The 18307-nt window shown below is 52.7% G+C and overlaps 1 protein-coding gene across 1 annotated transcript; it reads right to left on the bottom strand.

The window, feature by feature from the left end:
• Positions 1-6605: 6605 nt before the first annotated feature.
• On the bottom strand, positions 6606-17612 carry LOC131211885 (polyhomeotic-proximal chromatin protein-like). Its single transcript, XM_058205549.1, has 8 exons — positions 17602-17612; positions 14654-16518; positions 14080-14590; positions 13836-14019; positions 13440-13763; positions 12314-13376; positions 8579-9313; positions 6606-8490 (listed from the first exon to the last, which is right to left on the bottom strand). Exons 1-8 carry the CDS (start codon positions 17610-17612, stop codon positions 7655-7657), a joined length of 5529 nt encoding a protein of 1842 aa, XP_058061532.1. The 3' UTR covers positions 6606-7654.
• Positions 17613-18307: the final 695 nt, after the last annotated feature.

Below are 18307 nucleotides of genomic sequence, written 5' to 3'. Positions count from 1 at the left end.
TGCGAAGGCTACATTCTATCATTTTGTAGCTAAAGACACCGGGATTCACCACTGCACCGACTATGCGTTGTTCACGTAAGGATTTCGCGCCAAAAAAACGGCGAAACTATGCAATGCACTTTCGTCGACGACGATTCTCACTCAACGGCAAATCACAAATCGGCATCGCCCGCTCAGCATAAAACACGTAGCAACCGTCTCGGACGCGGCCTTCTTCGACGCACTCTACTCCGGTGTTGATGGAAAACTGAAACGGGGAGCAGGCGAACCGTCTCGACGGGCACACGGCGCAGCGCAGAAAGCCCAACGCGCTGCCGCCGGCGGCGGACACCCCCCACCTTACCTTCAGACGCCGCAGACAACGCCGAAACAATGCACAACCCTGCGCGTGATGGTGCGCAAGTGGCAGACTTATGTTGCTGCTGCCCCACGCGGTATGCTCTCGGATCGTGTGTTTGCATTGCGCCGGCTCGCGTATGATTGTATAATACACCACTGGCCACCCATTTCGCTCTTTCCCACGCGTTCTCTATCCTTTTCCCTCTTCCGGGAGGCTCCACTTTTGTCTCTGTTCCTAATTTCATTCTCTTTCTTTTCTCCCTTCTAGCATCGCATCTTTTTCTGCACTGCTCTCTCTCTCTCTTGCTCTCTGTCTTTCGTTTTTTTTTCTTGTGCTATCGGTTTCTCTGTTTGGCCGCTCCTATCTCCTTCCGGTTCGTTCTGCTCCATCGTCTTATTTGCTTCTCAACGTTTTTTTTTCGTTGTTTTTGCCCCTTTCTTTCGCTTCGTTCTTTAATCTTCGCCTCTCTGTCTGCTTGCTTCATCCGTTTTTTCTGTTGCTCCTGCGTTTCTACGATCTGATCTTTATTACCCAAAACCTGAGCCTGTTTTTCGGTGGGGGCCGCATCCTAACGTATGCAGTTTTGTTTGGTTCCTTTTATTTCATTCTCCTTACTCCGGGTCACGATTGCACCTGAGGTTGCTGTGTTGTTTTTTTTCTGTCCGCATGAGGTGTATGATTGCGTCATTATTTTATTTATAACACATACACACAGAACTACTGGCGAGCTGAGCGTGTCGGGGTCAGCGAGGATCAGTCGATCAACCCATTTTTGAGCGCACACTTTTTCGGAACCCAAGCCACCCAGGGGACGCCACTTTTCCTTCTATTTTCTTCTTTCCATGGGCGACACTTTAACCGTTACTGGCCGATAGTAAGGGACCCCGAAAAAAAACAGAGCTCTTCCGGAAGACGCACTTCCCATTGAGACCCGAGAATGTAAAAAAGTGGGGCGATTGAGCCCTGCAAAGTCGTCCACACGATCGTCGAGGGATCAGGTTGCCGGATCTTGAGGTTCAGGTTTGGGGTCGCGTAATTGAATGTTCCACTTCAAGATTAATACGTGAAAATGATAGCCCGTGATGGAAGGTTAAATTTATCACAAAAAGTAGATTGATTAAAAAAGTTTCAATTATCAATTTACCGTTAAGCGAACGAAGTTGCTGACAGCGGATACATTGCCAAATATTAGAAGTCTGTCTGCCCTAAAATGGCTACTGCCATTGTGGCCATTGGCCCGTCTCGGGTGATTGAAGCTGATTGAAGATAGGTGCCGAGTTCGCCGTTCGGGTAGCCAACAAAATAATCCCTGACGCTTACAAACCGAAACACGAGCATCAACGTCCGAATGCGTTGTGTTTACTTCCAAAAGGCCCCAATTCCCGGACCATTTACAACAGATTTGATCTGATGAGCGCGGACCGGCTTGGGCAACCTTTTCCTTTTCATAAAACCCCGACTACGAGCGGCCGCAAAATCGTTGTCTGAAAATCTTCAATTTGAAAAACAAAGAGTAGAAAAATGTGGAAAATGGCTTGCTCCGGGATGGTTCGCTCCAATGCGCTTTCACTAAATTTTCTCCTCGAAAGGTTGTGGCCGTGTTTGGAAACAAACGTCTAAGAGAACCTCTTTAAAACGCGCGGTGAGGGCTCCAGACTGGCCTAGCCACTGGCAATAATCATTGTTTTCTTTTCTTTTTGGGACCTACAGTCAGACAGCCAGTCAGATTGACTTCGGAGCTTCTCCGTGACGAAAACAGTGGGCATTTCGCACAAAACCACCAATTACTGGAGACCCTGGTGGCCTCGGTCACCCTTTACCTGGTGTGAACGATGTGAAAATTTGACAGCGTCGCTTCCTGCATTGCAGGGCCTAGCTTTCAGCGATGGCCTAACGACGTTGAACGATGGCCACTGAATCAGCAAACAAACGAGACACGACGACCCGCTGAAACCGAAAGCGCAAGATCCTAATCTTGGGCCCGAGAAGCGCCAACCCGCGCGGGGTTTTATGGACAGGAAAAGATCTCCCGATTCATCGTATCGCGCACCGATCGAAAAACCGGCAACGGCGGCCCGAACGTTACGATGTGAGAAGCGGTCGGGCCGAGAAAAAATCACAAACGTTTTTTACTATTTACGATACGCGAGCCATGTTTTATGGGCCTCGGAGAATCAACAGTCGCCGACACCGAAAGCAAATAGTCGGCCAGAGGTTTCAAACGAGCCAACGCACCTGCATACACTGGCGAGTCGCGAGTCCCTGAGAAATCCGTCGGTTTCACAGCGAACCGTTAGCCCTCGCGGGTCCGAGTAGCGGCTCATGTAGGACACACCGGGGACCGACCCGAGCCACGTTCTGGTGTGGCGTGGCGAGCTGTGTCCCGGAATACCAATCATCTGTGAACGGGTGGCCGCAGTTCCCCATGCGGTCAGTTGGTCACGTTCCGATCGTGGCCCCAATGATGCGGCGGGAGTGCAGTTGGAGGGATTATTCTGCACGTCAGCCCCCAGGAAGGGCCCAACTCCGGGGAAAAGTGCCAAAGAATGGTGCCAAATATGCAAAGGCATGGTCCAAGAGGAATACACAAATCGAACAGTTAATCAATCGGACGGCCAACTTTCACCTGTTACCATCCGTTCATAACCCTGGTCTGGATAGATTTTACGTGCGGTCCTCTACGTCACAACCTGTGTCTATTAATATAGGATCAGTTCAAAGATTTCCAATTTTTAAATACCAAAATGTGTACCGGTACCCCGGTCGAAATGCTACTATAAACTCTACCATAAACCGTGCAAAAACGGCCATAAAAACGGTAAAGATGATCTATTGGCCCACCCCAAGCAGGGTTGCTCCATTTGGCCAACTCTTGTATCATGACCTCTGCGAAACGTACTTGCGCCGTAAACTTTTATGAAAATTTGAACCCGTAAAAATATTTGTTTGGCAGAAAAGCTCATAAATTACCTGAGGGCCCTAATCTGACAATAAAAAAGAACAACACATAATGACCATTGTTTCGGATGCCATATTTTCCCTCGTTGCGTATGATTAACGACAGAAAACTGAAAACTCTTCAATACCAAACTGACAACTTGTAGTGTACAGAAATTCTTGGCGACAATTCGTTCCATTATCAACTTCTTGTTTACTTTCATTTGGTGAGTCGATGAAAGTGAGTTGAGAGACTTCGAGAGTGAGACATCCATCTCATTACGCAGCGCTACGGTTTTGTGATGATTTATTAAAACCTTTACCCCAACGTACAATTTGCTGACTTTCAATGCCAATTTCAACCTTTTCCTGTGAACTTTCGCTACACAAATGAATATTCATTCACTCCCTGCGGAGCAACTTACTGCCGAGTATATTTTGGCAAATTTATAGAGCCAGCCATTTCTAACGGTTTCGGTTCGGACCGTTGAACTTCGGTCTTTTTCGGGGAAAACCTTGAAAAACTCAGAGCCCACCGTCGTCGCCATCACCGGCGCTGGGAGCTTTTGGGTCCCCAAGATACTGGTGTCCATTTTTAGTAATCAATCATTTCCTAGCCTCAGTCCTGGGTAAATACGGTCAGCTTTTCTTCTCCGTCCCAAGAAGGGCGCCCCAGAAAAGGCCGCGCCGACAGAAGAACACCCGGAACAAACACAATTTTACTTCGGGGGTCACTTCACCCATCCCGCCGGGGGGACCACCAGGCCACTGCTCCCCGGAAAGGTTATTAAATGGCAGACTTCTTCGCCAGTTCGGTGCCGGTCATTCCCTTGTTTCCCTCGTGTGGCCTCACGGAAAAGTTCCACTTCGCCAAACCGCACGGCCTGGGATTCGGGATTCGGGAAAATTCACACAGGAACCGATCTCTCCTATCCGAAGACCCGGAGAGCCGACCGTCCTCTGGGTCTGGGTGTTTGGTTTCAGGTTCCCGCATGCCGTCATCGCCTCGCCCGGACGGACGGACGGATGATGATGGTCGGAAAGTATCCGTAACCTCAAACCACAAACTGCTCCCCGCCCGTCCCGCGGAGGATCGGCGAATAAATGCTCTCTTCCTTCCTGCCACGTCCTTGCCACGGCGTACACAACAAACTTGGCGCACCGCTTGGTTGGCCTTGCCTGGGACCCGGCCGAAGAGAAAAAATGGAAAAACTTTCACACGACCATTGCCGGGAACCGTGAAGTGGTCAGCGCGAATTAAGCACATATTTGCGGTTCACACGATTAACCAAAAATTCGCAAACGGAAACAGATTTAACGGACGTCCGCACCAAAGCGCAGCCATATCCAGATCAGGTTTTGGATCGCACTTCGGAACTGGAGCGAAATGCTGTATCGATTTGACCCGTGACACGCAGTTTGAGAGTATATGAAACCTTAGAAGACATGGAGGTCCAAAAAGGCAGTTCCCTAAACCCGCCCCAAATTGGCCCTCAACGCCTTCAAAGGTTTTCTTACATTTCTCTCAAAAACAAAGCTCTAATTAGGATTGCCTCCGCGAGCGATTAGAAGATTAGACGAAGAGCGAATCATTTTCCACCCAAAAGCCCCATTCTATGCTAATCAAGAAGTAGCATGTTCTGGCTACCACCTTGTGACCTTCGACGGCATTCAGCGGGTAATACTACCAACACCTGCCAGACCTGTTTTGCGGGTCCGTTTGATGAATGAATGAAACGAAATCAAGACTTCGGGACCCGTCGCAGTCGAGGTCACTACCAGCAGCACCATCTCGGCTCCAGCCGGGGTTCAATTCCACCGTTCTCCACCGCCTGGCTCCCGGGGACATCAGCACGCCGTAACAACCGCTAAGCCGACGGCTGGTGTCGATTGTGGCGCACCCAAACCCTACTACCTGCGTTCCAGCTCGTTGCACAATTCTCACCGGAGCGCCCCCGGGTTAGGGACCAACGCCCCGCCGCCGCGGGTCACGCCGTGAAACCTGAGCACCTGAGCTAAGTGCGTGCCAGGCCGGAGGGTGAACAAGCGGATGGCTGGCGGCGGAGGGCACTTTCTTTGTCTCAACCGCACGTTCTCACGTGGTGTTAATGATTACGTGTTGGCGCCGAACGATGGAAGCCGTCCGCGGGTGGGCAGAGTGTCGCGCGTTCCCAAACGCGCGGATGTCGTAACCGCGACGGACGACCATAAGTGAGCGAATGACCGGTAATGGCCATTGGTGTTTAGTGTTTTAGTGACCCCAAGCTTCTTCAAGCACCTTTCGGGGGGCAAATTTTGCGTTGCAAATTTGGACAGGACCGCTCGAACCTGATGCAGCCATTAAACTGTTTTGTTGTATTTCGAAGTTACTCATCTTTCGCTGACCGTTTGGGAGAGTGTGATATTAGTTCGAACGATTGGAACCCTTTCGAGTGCTAACTTGCATATGGCGCAAACATTCCGGCAAAAGACCTAAAGCTTCCCTTGAAAGGCCGAGTCTCTCTCTCTTTCTGTGATCGCTGTCCGAGTCACCAGTTGGTGGAGATGTTCGAGATGTCTGTTTCTTCGCCATCGATCACCGATCACCGTAATCGAGTATGACTGAGACGAATCACTCAATTATCTGGTGACACACTACTGGCCAAAATTTATGGACTACGATGCGAAACAAATGTTAAACGGTGTGGGCCCTTCACTATAGGTAATACAATTTCCATATTTAAAATGTGGTTTAATTGGAGCTCCGAGCGACCAGCCACACAACGAACGTTTTATTTGTTTCAATTTCAATTGGAATTCTAAACTCACTCTTGGTCCATTACTTTCAGTCCGTCGAGTACGGCTGTCGGTGCGATCTTCACTCGACATGCTACGTACTCATGCGCCCCTGTTACTTTCGAAAAAGATTGCTAGCGTACGTAACACAATTTGGCAAGTATGACCCCAGAAATATCTATGAGCGCACATTCCCAACGAGACAGAAAGGTAGAAAGAGAGATCAGACAAAGATCATCGACTCGGAAGGAGCGAAAGAGATGAGTGATTCAGACGGACCACATCCATTCATGCGACCCTGTTCCATTCGGTCGGGTTTTGGGAAACCGGACACCAGGAATCGCCAATCCGAACAAATCGAAATCGTGCACGCACGCGACCGGGTGTTGAAAAGCTAGCGCGTAGTCCATTGATTTCCCCACAAAAGGCACATAATGCAGATGATAAAGTAGCTCAGTTCCCAAAAGTTTCCTAAACCTCATGTTAAACATTTCTTTCGTAGGTTTATAGAACTAAAGTGAAGTTAGTCGACTTTTTAAAAGTTTTCCTTTGATATTTATTTATACCAAAACATAAGAAATGAAACGGCAGATAAAACACGTTCGGTTTCGCATTGAACTAAAACGCTTCCCCCGCCACCAGACGGCCTAATATTTGCACACTAATAATGTCCTCGCCAGCTGCCACTGATGTGTCCACTGTGTCATACATAAATGCACTACAAACGAAAGAAGACACTGAGTTTCTTTCTGTTTTAGTTTGTAACGAACAAGTTTGAGTTCTCGTTCGCTTCGCGCGATAAGCGTGTTCCGCTGGTGTATGAGCTTATATTAATTTGCATTTTACGCTTCCTCTTACCCACTATATTGTACATGAAAAGGACGCACACCACTGCTTGTTGAGAGTTTCGCTCTACAAGCGTTCAGGGTTGCCTCTCACCTAGCGCACTACTACTATTTGTTTCAGTTCCTTGAATAGTCCTCCTTACTTACGCACTACTATTTACACAGCAGAAGAGCCTGCGCCACATATGCTTCTCATCCGTTCGCTGGTTCAACGTGTTACGATTACTTTCTTTTATCAAATAGGATGATTCGTAGGTTGCACTAGACAAATGAAAAATTTTCTCTCATATCAAAATAAACGCTTTTTATAGTATGATTCGGTTTGACGTCCTTCGCTGCATTTCTGTGGTCATTCGCATTGACGCGTGAGTTTTGTTCCCTAGAATCCTACGTCCTGTTGCTGCAGGTTGCCCCACAGTGAGAGAAATCTTGCGACAACACGCCAACATAGGGCTGTGTCCTCTCCCCCGATATCTTACAGCGAATATATTGTCGTGAGTCGATCACGAGGTGTGTCCCTCACAATCGGCCAGCGCACTACCGCGTACACTTTCAGTTCCCGCCGACAACCCACTTGCTGTGGGTTAATAACGATTAAGCATAATATAATAAATAACCTACGAGTGCCTGGCCAGAGAGAGGCCATTTCGTTCGCACAAATAATAACTATAATAGCCCTACTACACACAACAATATCCTCTTTCGCTACCCTGCGCTATGTACAACTTATCGATTACGGTGGTGGCCATTGAACGATCTACGACGGTGGTTGCTCCGGTATGGTCGTCTTCATCAGATTCACCCGAGCCACAATCTTGAGCGCCGGCCCAAGCTTCATGTCCATCGTGCTCACGAGATGGTTCTCCTTTAGCAGCAGCAACGCCTGGCCGTCGATTTCCTGGTTTACAAAGTCCTCGGCATAATCAGCGCAGCCGGGCAGTCCTCGGATAAACTCGTACACGTCCTGCACGGTCCAGCGCAGAATGGAGGACCCTTCTTCAGCGTTCGCGGCGGCTGCAGCGGCAGCGGCTGCCGCCAACCCGGTCGGTGTCGGAGTTGTTGCCCCCGCTGGGGCATTAGCGGCATCGGCCAGCAGCATTCCGCCCACTGGCGGCGTTGTCGCCATCGCACTACTCGTCGTTAGCAGGGCAGATTGTTGCTGCTGTTGTAGCAGCAGGGCACCGGTGGCCGGGAGCACCAAAGAATCCTTCAACATATCGAGCCGCACCGTGGGCTGCGCTGTGTTCAACATGGCCAACTGTGGACCGGTAAGCCCAACCGTATCGATCGATGCGGCCGACGGCGCTGGAAGCGTTAGGCCTCCGTTCATTACTGGCGGTGGATCGACCACCATCGGAACAGCAGCGTTACCGTTCTGCACCGGTGGCGTCGAGATTCGTTCCGTCGAGTTCTGTTTGGCCGAACGGGCACAGGACACGCTGCAGAAACGTTTCCGTTTCATTTTGTTGCGCAGTTCCTGCTTACCGCACACCTCACAGTTGGCGGTGTCCCCACCGGGAGCAGTGGCTGGACTACCACCGGTGGCATTCAATGACGCCAGTGGCGAGTTCGATTCGTTTGTGGAACGTTTTTCTGCAAAAGAAGAGGAATAATGGACAACTGATTAGTATTCGCTCGTCCCGGGCATGGTGGAGAAGAATCTTGCCCAACGGCCACTTACTCGCTGGTTCATCGGAACTGTCACGTTCCGGATAGCGCTGGCGCTGCACGGCAAACGGTTCGTTCGCTTCCTGTATCACGTAGCCCTCGATGACGTGCGTCAGGACGTTCGGTTTGATGGTGGCCTTCGGGATGCCTCCCTTGTCCGTGGTGGCACCGGCTTTCGTCGGCGTCGGTGGTGGCAATCCCATCGAGGAGGACGTCGATTGCGTCGTCACGGAAGATGTCGTGCTGGTGGCGGTCGAAGATGCGGTGGTGACCGTTGTGACGGCACCACCAGTCGACAGGACACCATTCGCACCGATATTGCTCACCGGAACGGCCAACGTTCCCGTGACGGTAGCGATCGCGGTCGATGCTGCGCCGCTCGTCATAGTCGTACTGACCGGACTGCTACTACTGGTTGCCGTGGCCACCGAGGAACTGACCGACGTTGCCACGGCTCCTTCCTTTAGCTGATCTGCGGCAAGCGACGAACCCGACGCCGACACGTTGCTCAGCGTGGCCACTCCCGGCAGCGAAGAGAAGGACGACGCTGGCACCAACGACGCGGCTGACGTCGATATTGCCACCGTCCCACCGCTCGGTGGTGGAAGACCACCGGCCGTCGTCAGCATACCCGCGCTTCCGCCGTTCGTGGATGGTGTCGCCGAACTATCCATCGCCGTGGAGCCATTTAATTGCGCATCGGAAGTACCGTCCGTCGCAGCTGCTGCCGACATCGCGGTGTCGGAATCTAAAACACGAGAGCGGAGAGAGGGAGAAAGAGAGAAACGGATCAGTAATCGTAATACGGTCAAAGAGTGGAGAGTCGGACACGATCGTGATCCACAGTGGAAGACGAAGTTTCAATAAATCCCCAACAAAACGTTGCCCGGCCTGGGATTCGATGATCGATGATCTAGTCGCCGGTGGCGGCGACCACAAATGTCAAAATCATCGACAATGATGGATGCAAACCTTTCACGCGTAAAGATCAAAGTGAACCGTGTGTGCCCCGCACGCGCCTGACACCGATCGCGGAAGCGAAAGAAAGCAAGCCGCGAAAAGTGCGCTGCTTCCGTTAGGAGACTCTTTGTGCATCTGTTTTGCACCTCTGGCAATCGCGCGAGTGTCAACCGTGATGTTGCTCGCGGTTCGCGGAAAATAAGGCTCAGAGGAGAGAACCAAACAAACTGTGAAAGGTAAAATAAGACAGGGATAGTGAGAGAGGGTGAAGATCTCTGGATGCCGGCGTAATGATGATGCTCTTCTCGCACACTCACTACCGTTTGGGATGGGAGCGCGGTTACACTAAACACACGCCGAGCAGCCACTACCAACATGATTCTAATGACTCGCGGTGTGATCGCGGGGCGCGATAGTGTGTATGTGTGTGTTGTGTCAAAAGCTAAATTAATTGCAAACGCCGTAGCAGCCATCATTCGCCGACCGTAATGCTCTTCATCGCCAAGGTAGCTTTGATTGATTCGAGATGTTTGCAATTCGCAGCGCAGCAATACGAAGAGTATCAGATTTGAAATATTTTAAATTTAAACCGTTTCTGTTGTACAAGCGGCTTTTCGAATTATGAAGGATGTCGAAGAAGGATGTGCTCACATCACTATTGATCCAAAACCCCCCGAGAGGGCTTGAGAATGTTTATCCAAAATTTGGAAAAACAATTTTCCCGAAACGCAACCAACACCTCAACGGCGGTGAACACCGAACGATGAAATTCGCGCGAAATGTTTAAGCATGATTTTCCGGAGAGTCTCTCGCTTGCTCGCTCTCTCTCAGAATACCGTAACCAAAACACACCACACACAACCACAGCACCCGCGAAGACACCACAAACCACCGATCCTGCAGGTTTTGGTTGCCGCGATAGCAACGGAACCCCCCAAATAGTTGCGGTGTGACCACTTCCGGCAACCAATGCACCCTTCCATTGACGTCACGAGACAGCGCATCCCTTTCTTGTTACCATACAGATTATGATGTGACGTCGTTGGTAGTGTGCCACGCGCGCGGTGGTTCATGGTGAATCAGGCTTTTTTCCCTTTTCCGCCAACCAAACAGCAAAGCACGTGCCGTTTGCCACCCCTGGAGAGAGCCACTGGCCGTTCGTGATTTCTCTCCCCTAACCGTAACCGAGCGAAAAGCAAAATGTTGCACTGAGCCGGCTGCTGCTGAGGGATAGTCGTTCGAAATATCGATCAGTGTGTCACCCCACCAACAACCACCAACCGCCGTGCGGGGCGCGCTAGCTACTCACTAGGATTGTTGTGCTGGTCGTGACCTTGCCCTTGCACTTGGAGCGGCGGATTGTAAGCGGTTTGTTGCATCGTTTTTCACCTCTCTCTCTCTCTCTCGCTCGCTCTGTGTTTTTGTCGAACGCACAATCACACTCTAATCACGCTACTCTTTCCAGCACACGGCGGCAACTCGAACACAGAATTTCCACCCATCGTCATCATCGGTATCGCCGCGAGAGCCGCGAAACGACAACGCACCTCGAAAGCCACCCGCTGCTGTCTTGGGTATCTAAATCCAGCTCCAAACCGTGCGTCGATGAAATATGGCCACACGGCAGTAAATGCGACATGGCGACGCGCACACGGCGGCGATGAACGAACGACACCACGACTGACTGACTGACTGGCTGACTGACTAGCACGCGCTCTTTACTCTCCTCTCGCGGACGCGCGGATGGCGATAATCGCACCGCTCGCGGTACATTTAACAAACAAACACGAAGTGGCCACAACAGTGCGCCCTGCTGCCGGTGACAGCGAAGCGCCTACTAATACACTGACCAACTCACCGAGCGACGGCGCGATTCCTTCTATTGCGTCAGTGAGTGAGCTCTTCTCTCTAATATTACGAACTAGTAGGCTCGGTGTTTCCGCTCGCTCCGGACTTTGCATTCTTCTCAGTGATTTATAGTGTTTCACTCGCACACACACGTACAGTGTGCACTCAGCACCCGGAATCGCAACCGGGAAACCCGATCCCGCGGCGCCAGCAACAAACGAGCACAACCGGAGCCGCCACTATGAGCGCTGCCTGCTGCTGGAGCAGGCGAAAAATGGCGAATTAATTTGCTCGCGAAAACGATCACTCAATTCCTCCCCGCCGGAGGGGGTTCTGAATTCGCGTGTCTCCCTTTCAAGGTCTCTAAGCACGCGGGGGGCCACGTTTGCCGCGCGAGGGGATTCGCGAGAGCTTGAAGCTAATTATTCAAACACCGCCGAAGAGCCAGCGATGGAGAGTTCATCGTTCGACTAAAATAAAGCTGCGCGCCACGAAGGTTCGTGACCATGAGACGGTTGAAACCACACCGGATGGCCGTTGGCCGGCCATACGACGCGGTTTGCTTTATCATTTACCATTTCGATGAGAAGAATTAACACAAAAAGGGGCAAAACATTGAATTTTACAAATGTCAACACACCACTGCTAATGGAGGACTGAGCGAAGTTTGCTGCCACGATCTCGCTATCTCGGCCGACTTTCACCTAAGATTAGGTCAACAGGCTTCGTAACCAATGGCAACGATGCGTGCGGTTACTGTGCTGTGGGATCGGTGCTACCGTCAAAAGCATCGACATGAATTAAAGATGGTGGGGTCGTACCTCCGGTCAATACGGAAAACGTTCTTGATGATAGTAATCATGCACGAGAGTCAACAAACATACATTTCAGTTCTGCGCTCTGCTAAAGCACAGTCACGGAAATGGAAACCAAATCTTACCTTTTCCACTACTGGCCCCGTCACTGGTCGCTGTCTTGTCTTTCGAATCCGCAGCAGCAGCTGCGTTAATGGCCTGAGCAGTCTGCTGTGCCGTTGGTGATTGGAACATTGCCAGCTTGCCAGCTGAGGAGGCACCTCCCGCCGTGGACACGTGATGGGTTTGCTGCTGCGACCCGCCACCAATCGATGCCATCGAGGTGAGAATTTTACCACCCGGCGACGACGTCATCAGTGCCATTGTGCCAGCGGCGGCAGCCGACACGGGAATAATGGTACCACCAACCATCGCCGAAGTACCACCGCCTCCTACCGTTGCGCCGGTGGCCCCCATCGGTGAACCGATGGCCGAAGCATATGCGTTCTGCATGTTTGCCGCATTCATGCTATCCAGTAGCTGTTGCTGTTGTAGCTGTTTCTGGGGCGTAGACAGCTGCTGCAGCTGGTGCATCGCCACACTGATCGCCTTCGTGTCGTTGTCCTTCAGCCCACCGGTGTTTGTGGTTCCCCCCGCGGACGAAATGAGCGTCGCTTGCGGATGGCCGCCGAGCGAAGCGGTCGTCGTTGTGGCGCTCGACGAGATCGAAGGGATCGCACCGGAGCTGATGATCGACGCGACCGGCATGGGACCGGCGGAAAGCGATGTCATGGCCACGATCGGATTCTGACCCTGGTGCACCGAGCTGGGCATTGAGGAGACGAGAATCTGTGAGTGATGCTGCCCGGCATGGAGAGCTCCGCCGGCGGTGTTGCTTTGGTTGGCCTGATGGATGGGCGAAATGGTGGTACCGTTGCTGGTGACCACGATCGGGCTACCGGCCATGCTGGCGATCGACACCGGCAGCAGGTTACGATCGAGATGAAGCGTTTGACCACTCTGGGAAACAATCGTTGCACGGTCACCGCCGTGCTGACCGAGCGCTGCCGTCATGATCATTGGACCCTTAGCTCCGCCCGTCTGCTGACCGGCCGCCGCCATTTGCTGTAGAGTGGCATTTTGCTGCTGCTGCTGTTGCTGTTGCTGTTGCTGATGTTGTTGCTGCTGCTGCTGTTGTTGCTGCTGTTGCTGCTGTTGCTGTTGCTGATGATGCTGCTGCTGCTGCTGATGGTGTTGCTGAGCTTGTTGGACTTGTTGCTGCTGTTGCTGCTGTAACAACGCATCGGACGACACGTTGATCATCATCCCCGGTTGATTGGGTTGTCCCTGCTGGAAGAGCAGCTGGTGGACGATGTTGTTCTGTTGCGGTCCACCGGCGGATGTAGCCTGCACCAGTTGGCCCTGCTGGGCCGCATTGGACAGAAGTTGAGCTGTCGTTTGACTCGCTTGGCCGGCTGCGGCAGCTTGCTGAAGGAATTGTTGCTGCAGTTGCTGCATCTGCTGCTGCTGGGCAGCCTGTTGTGCTTGTTGCTGTTGCGCTTGCTGTTGCTGCATCACTTGCTGTTGTAACATGGCCTACGGAAAGACACATACGGGGCTTGAGTAAGGAACTTGTACGACGGACCCAATTACTCCGTGTCGCCTTACCTGCTGCTGATGGAGCAAAATGTGTTGCGGCTGCTGGTTCGCATTCTGTTGCTGTTGCTGAGCCGTTTTGATTTGTTGCTGTAGCTGCAACTGCTGGTGTTGCTGCTGCTTGCCGGCATCGCTCAGTATGGGCATGTTAAGCACGGCAGGATTCAGTGTCGCACCAGCATTCATCAAGACCATCCTAAAAGACAAAGAACACCAATGAGGACGAGTTCCTGAGCGAAAACCAAAGCGAACTTACTTTCCACTGCTGGTAACCACCTGTTGCAGCTGTGGCTGGGCGGTCACCGTGCCTTGGTTGGTGGTCTGTCCGAGCTTCTGACCCGTCGACACATTGGCGGCCAGCTCCGTCTTGATGATTGGCCCAGCCGGCCGTACGAGCGGTTGCTTGGTGCGCATCTTGTTCTTGTTAAGCAGATTCTGCTGCGCTTGAGCCGTCTGCGTCGATACCGAGGGCCGAATCGGTGACGCACCCTGTGGCAGTAGCTGGGGCCGCTGGGGTGTCTTCGGTGCACCGAGTGCCGTGGTGAGAGCTTTCTGATTTGGCAGTGAGGTAACGGTCAACCCAGCAGTTCCCATGCCGGGTGCCCCGCCCGCACCGACCGTGATCTGTCCCGCCTGCCCGCCCTGAACGTTCGGTTGGCCCGTGTTCTGAGTACCGCCAGCCGTTGGTCCCTGTTGTACTTGCTGCTGCTGTTGCTGCTGCTGCGGCTGGGGTTGACCGATGGTGGTGCAGGGCAGTGTAAGTGCTTCTAAAACGGAAAAAAGCGTGATGAGCATAAGGTCCCGCATCGCCTCGCACACAGTCTACTTACGATTGTGGGTTTGCGGAGCTTGCTGCAGTGTTTGCGGAGTGCTCTGTATGAACACGTTCGGCGTACCGTCCGGATTGGTGCCCCGGATAATGATCGGGTTCGACGCGACAAACCCGTTCGGTGTGGACCAGATCTGACTCTGCAGAGGCCACTGGGTCGAGAATTGCATCTGCTGTGCGCCCTGCTGCTGCAGTGGGCTCAACAGTTGGGCCGTTTGCATGGGGGACTGCGACACCTGGACACACTGCTGCCCGGCGGCTGCAGCGGCACCGGCCGCCGCCGCTTGCTGCTGCGTCAGGGTGGCAATGTTCTGCTGACCGGCAGCTCCGGCCATTCCCGCCAGGCCCGTTCCCAGCTTCTGCAGTTGCACCTTCTGCCCACCGCCCGTTCCGGCAGCGGCTGCCGCGGCAACCGCATTCTGTAGCTGCTTCTGGGCGTCCGCCTGTGTGGTGGTTTTGGTCCCCGCTCCGCCGGCAGCCGTCGCTACGGCTGTTTGCGCACTCAGTGCCGGCAGTAGGTTTTGTGTTTGCGCTTGCGGCTGCGAATTGACCACGCTCAGGGGCGAGAAGAAGGTAAAGGACGCTGGGCTGTTGAAGTTACCGGCACCGGTCGTACCGATCACCTGCTTGCCCGTGGTCGTGGTCAGCATTTGCGGTGTGCCCTGGAACGGCTTCGCGGCCGTGATCAGCTGGAACTGCTGCTGGCCACCGAGCGGTGGGAACACGATCGGTTGCGTCCCGTACAGTTGCTGCAGGTACTGCGCGTTCGAGATCGGTTGCTGGACGACCATCCGGCCGTGTTGCCAGTCGGCGGACGAAAGCTGCTGCCCGGTCGTCATTGCCTGCAGCGGGGACATCGTGTTGAGGGCAGCGGCAGCCGCCGCTGCCGATTGTTGCTGCTGGGCGGCGGCTTGCTGCTGTAGCGTCTGGGCATGGTGCGGACTCTGTGGCGTGGTCACCCCGCTTGCCTCGGCTAGCACTTGCATCTGCTGGACGGCGGCCGCAGCTTGCTGCTGTTGCTGTTGCTGCTGCTGCTGGACCGCTTGCTGCTGTTGCTGCTGCTGGTGCTGCTGCTGGGCCTGATGGTCGACGCCGGTCGGCTGCCCGGTCGGGCCCGGGTTGTACTCCTGCTTCACCTGGATCGTGCCCCCGTACGCCTGGAGCTGCTGGTACTGGAACAGCTGCTCCTGGGACAGTTGCAGCGGCACCGACGTCTGCTGGGCCACCTGGGCCGGGCTCTGGGACTTCTCCAGCGTGCCGGTGGGTAGGAAGTCGTACTGATCGTCAAAAGTGATGCCCGCCTTTTCGGCTAGCGTTTCGAGGCACTTGAGCGACCGATCGCTGCTCGTGGCCGGTGGAACCGTGCCGCTACCGGTCAGAACGATCGTCGTCGTACCACTGGTCACCGGACGCAGTGGGGTCGTCGGTTGAACAGGTGCCGGGGAAGAGCGTTGATGCTGCTGGTGCTGCTGTTGGCCGTGGCCGGCTGCGGCCGTTCCCGCGCCAACCGTTACAGCCGGTAGTGACGAAAGCGAGGTCGGTGCTGTCGATGCGGCCGCTGGAGACTGGGCTCCGGCTTTGATGATCGGATTCCACGGAAGCTCGATCGTCACGAGCGTGGCAGACGATGAAGCGCCGCTGCCGTTATTGGCAGTGCCACCCGTCGGTGGTGGCGTTGGTGATGGTGCGGCCTGTGCCGATGTCGTTTCCGGAACCTGTTGATCCGGGCGAGGTTTCGGTTTCAGTGGAACCACCGAATTGCTGCTGTAACCGACACGCACGTGATTGTTGTTGTTGTTACTGCCACCGTTACCGTTGGTCGTCGACTTTTCCTGCTGTTTCTTCAAATTATCGTAATGCTCTGATCTAAAACGAGAGAAAGAAGAGAAAGTCCATTATAAAACCGAACCACACCATGGCCAAATGAAACACCCTGCTGTTCCTGGGTTATCCGGTTACTAAACCCGACAGATCATCCGGGGAGGGTGAAGTAATTAATAGAAGTGAGTGAAAAAAGAAAACGACGCGAAAAAAGGAATCCCAAATTGCGATACGGAAGAGATAAAATTGAGATTGCATCAGACCGGAAGGAGATGAAGGATGCATTCATCTTCTCTCCTAGGACGATTCCTAGACACCCCAAAAAAAACACCATTCGCCACTCCGGCTCCCTAATTCCCCACACGAGCGATGCCGAAACGCTCACCGAACCTGGCCACTTCAAACAGGCACGTTTCACCGAGCACCCATTCCACCGCCAAGAGTGAAGAGTTAGGCGCCAGCAAACCGAAAGCCATGCGCGTTTTTTCTGCCAGTTTTGCGTTTGGTCCTTTTGCGGCCACAGCCGCCAATTCGTGAATGGGCCACGTGAGGCGGAAACGTGCTTGTGGTGGTGGTGCAACATAAAAGAGCAATTATGCGATCATATTCGTGAATTATTCGAAAGTGCGAAAGCGACACCACCGCGTGCCCTCTCGTGGTCCAGAGCACGCCCCCTCGGTTGCTCCCGTTTTGTTTCTTGTATCTCGGTGTGGACCATCATCTCACGTCCGCGCGACCGTCTGGGAATAAGCTCATCTGCCCAAACGGCGGACGACGGACGGCAGAGTATAGGGTGGTGTGGTGTCCGTAAAAAGTGATTCTATCACTCTTTTTTATGCCGCGCTACATCATGGCCGAAAACCGTTGGAGTATGTTTGGTCTCCATCCACCACGTCCTAAGCAAATGCCGCGAACGGTGCATTTTAATTCGTTCACAAGAGAATAACGCTCTGATATCCTACGAAACATAAAAGAGGAATGAATTACAAAACAGTAACCGGTCAGGGAGTGTCGAAAGTAGGGACAATTACGGCACTTTGCGTGCCCTAATGAAGATAAGCCACGGCGGGTCCAGCATTAATTTGTTAATTTTCTGCCGGGGATATCATGGTCAAATAATTAAGCAACCTTTGGGGCATTTTAGGATCAGTTGTCAAGAGCAACGCCAGGGCACCGAACATCCCGTAACCGATCTAGTAAACATAGGAAAGTGCGCACGCAAATAGGTTTGTCTTCGAGCTCGACCAAAACGGTCAATGTTCGGTCGTTGGTCGAACTTTAAGTGAATTTTCTATAAAAATCATTCGTTTTCGAAAAGTTACACACAGTTAAGTGAGCGTGAGTGGTGCTTAAAGCTTGCAGTTCCTGTGTCGGCCGGCCATCATAATGTGCTTATGAAAGAGAAATAGAAAAGTGAGTTCGAAGTTCAGAATGGGAGTCGACTCGATGTGAACGAGAGAGCGGCACCAATTTCGACTCGGAACCATCTCAGAGAGCAGGGAGCCCATAATCGTAAATTTTCCGATCGGTCGACGATGGACGGTTGGTCCCCTCTGCTCCACCACAGCCGCTGCCACGGGTAAGAAAGAACGAATCCGTAATCGGATTTCAGCTCATCTTATTTTAATGAAACGAAGTTATTCGAACTACCACTACCTCCTCGCCATTACTTTTTTTGTCCAACCCACACCGCTCTGTGGGCAGCCTCTGACTCCTGTAAGAGGGAAGGTTAGCGCATCCTTTGTGGGCATAAAAAGTAATAAAAAATCCATTGAGAGCCATCAGTTTTAAAATAGATATTGAACTTTTGCATCATCTGAAAGCGCATGACTAA

Source organism: Anopheles bellator, chromosome 2, assembly GCF_943735745.2.
Source record: "Anopheles bellator chromosome 2, idAnoBellAS_SP24_06.2, whole genome shotgun sequence".
Classification (NCBI taxonomy): Eukaryota; Metazoa; Arthropoda; class Insecta; order Diptera; family Culicidae; genus Anopheles; species Anopheles bellator.
The sequence above is the reverse complement of the archived record's forward strand: the minus strand, read 5'-3'. Positions and strand labels throughout refer to the sequence as shown.

What these genes read in the sequence shown, in the direction of transcription:
- LOC131211885 (XM_058205549.1), bottom strand. An exon ending in CGGGGCCAGTAGTGGAAAAG is followed by an intron (nt 9,314 to 12,313) that starts GTAAGATTTGGT and finishes CTCGTGTTTTAG; the next exon opens with ATTCCGACACCGCGATGTCG. An exon ending in CAGTTCCGATGAACCAGCGA is followed by an intron (nt 8,491 to 8,578) that starts GTAAGTGGCCGT and finishes CTTCTTTTGCAG; the next exon opens with AAAAACGTTCCACAAACGAA.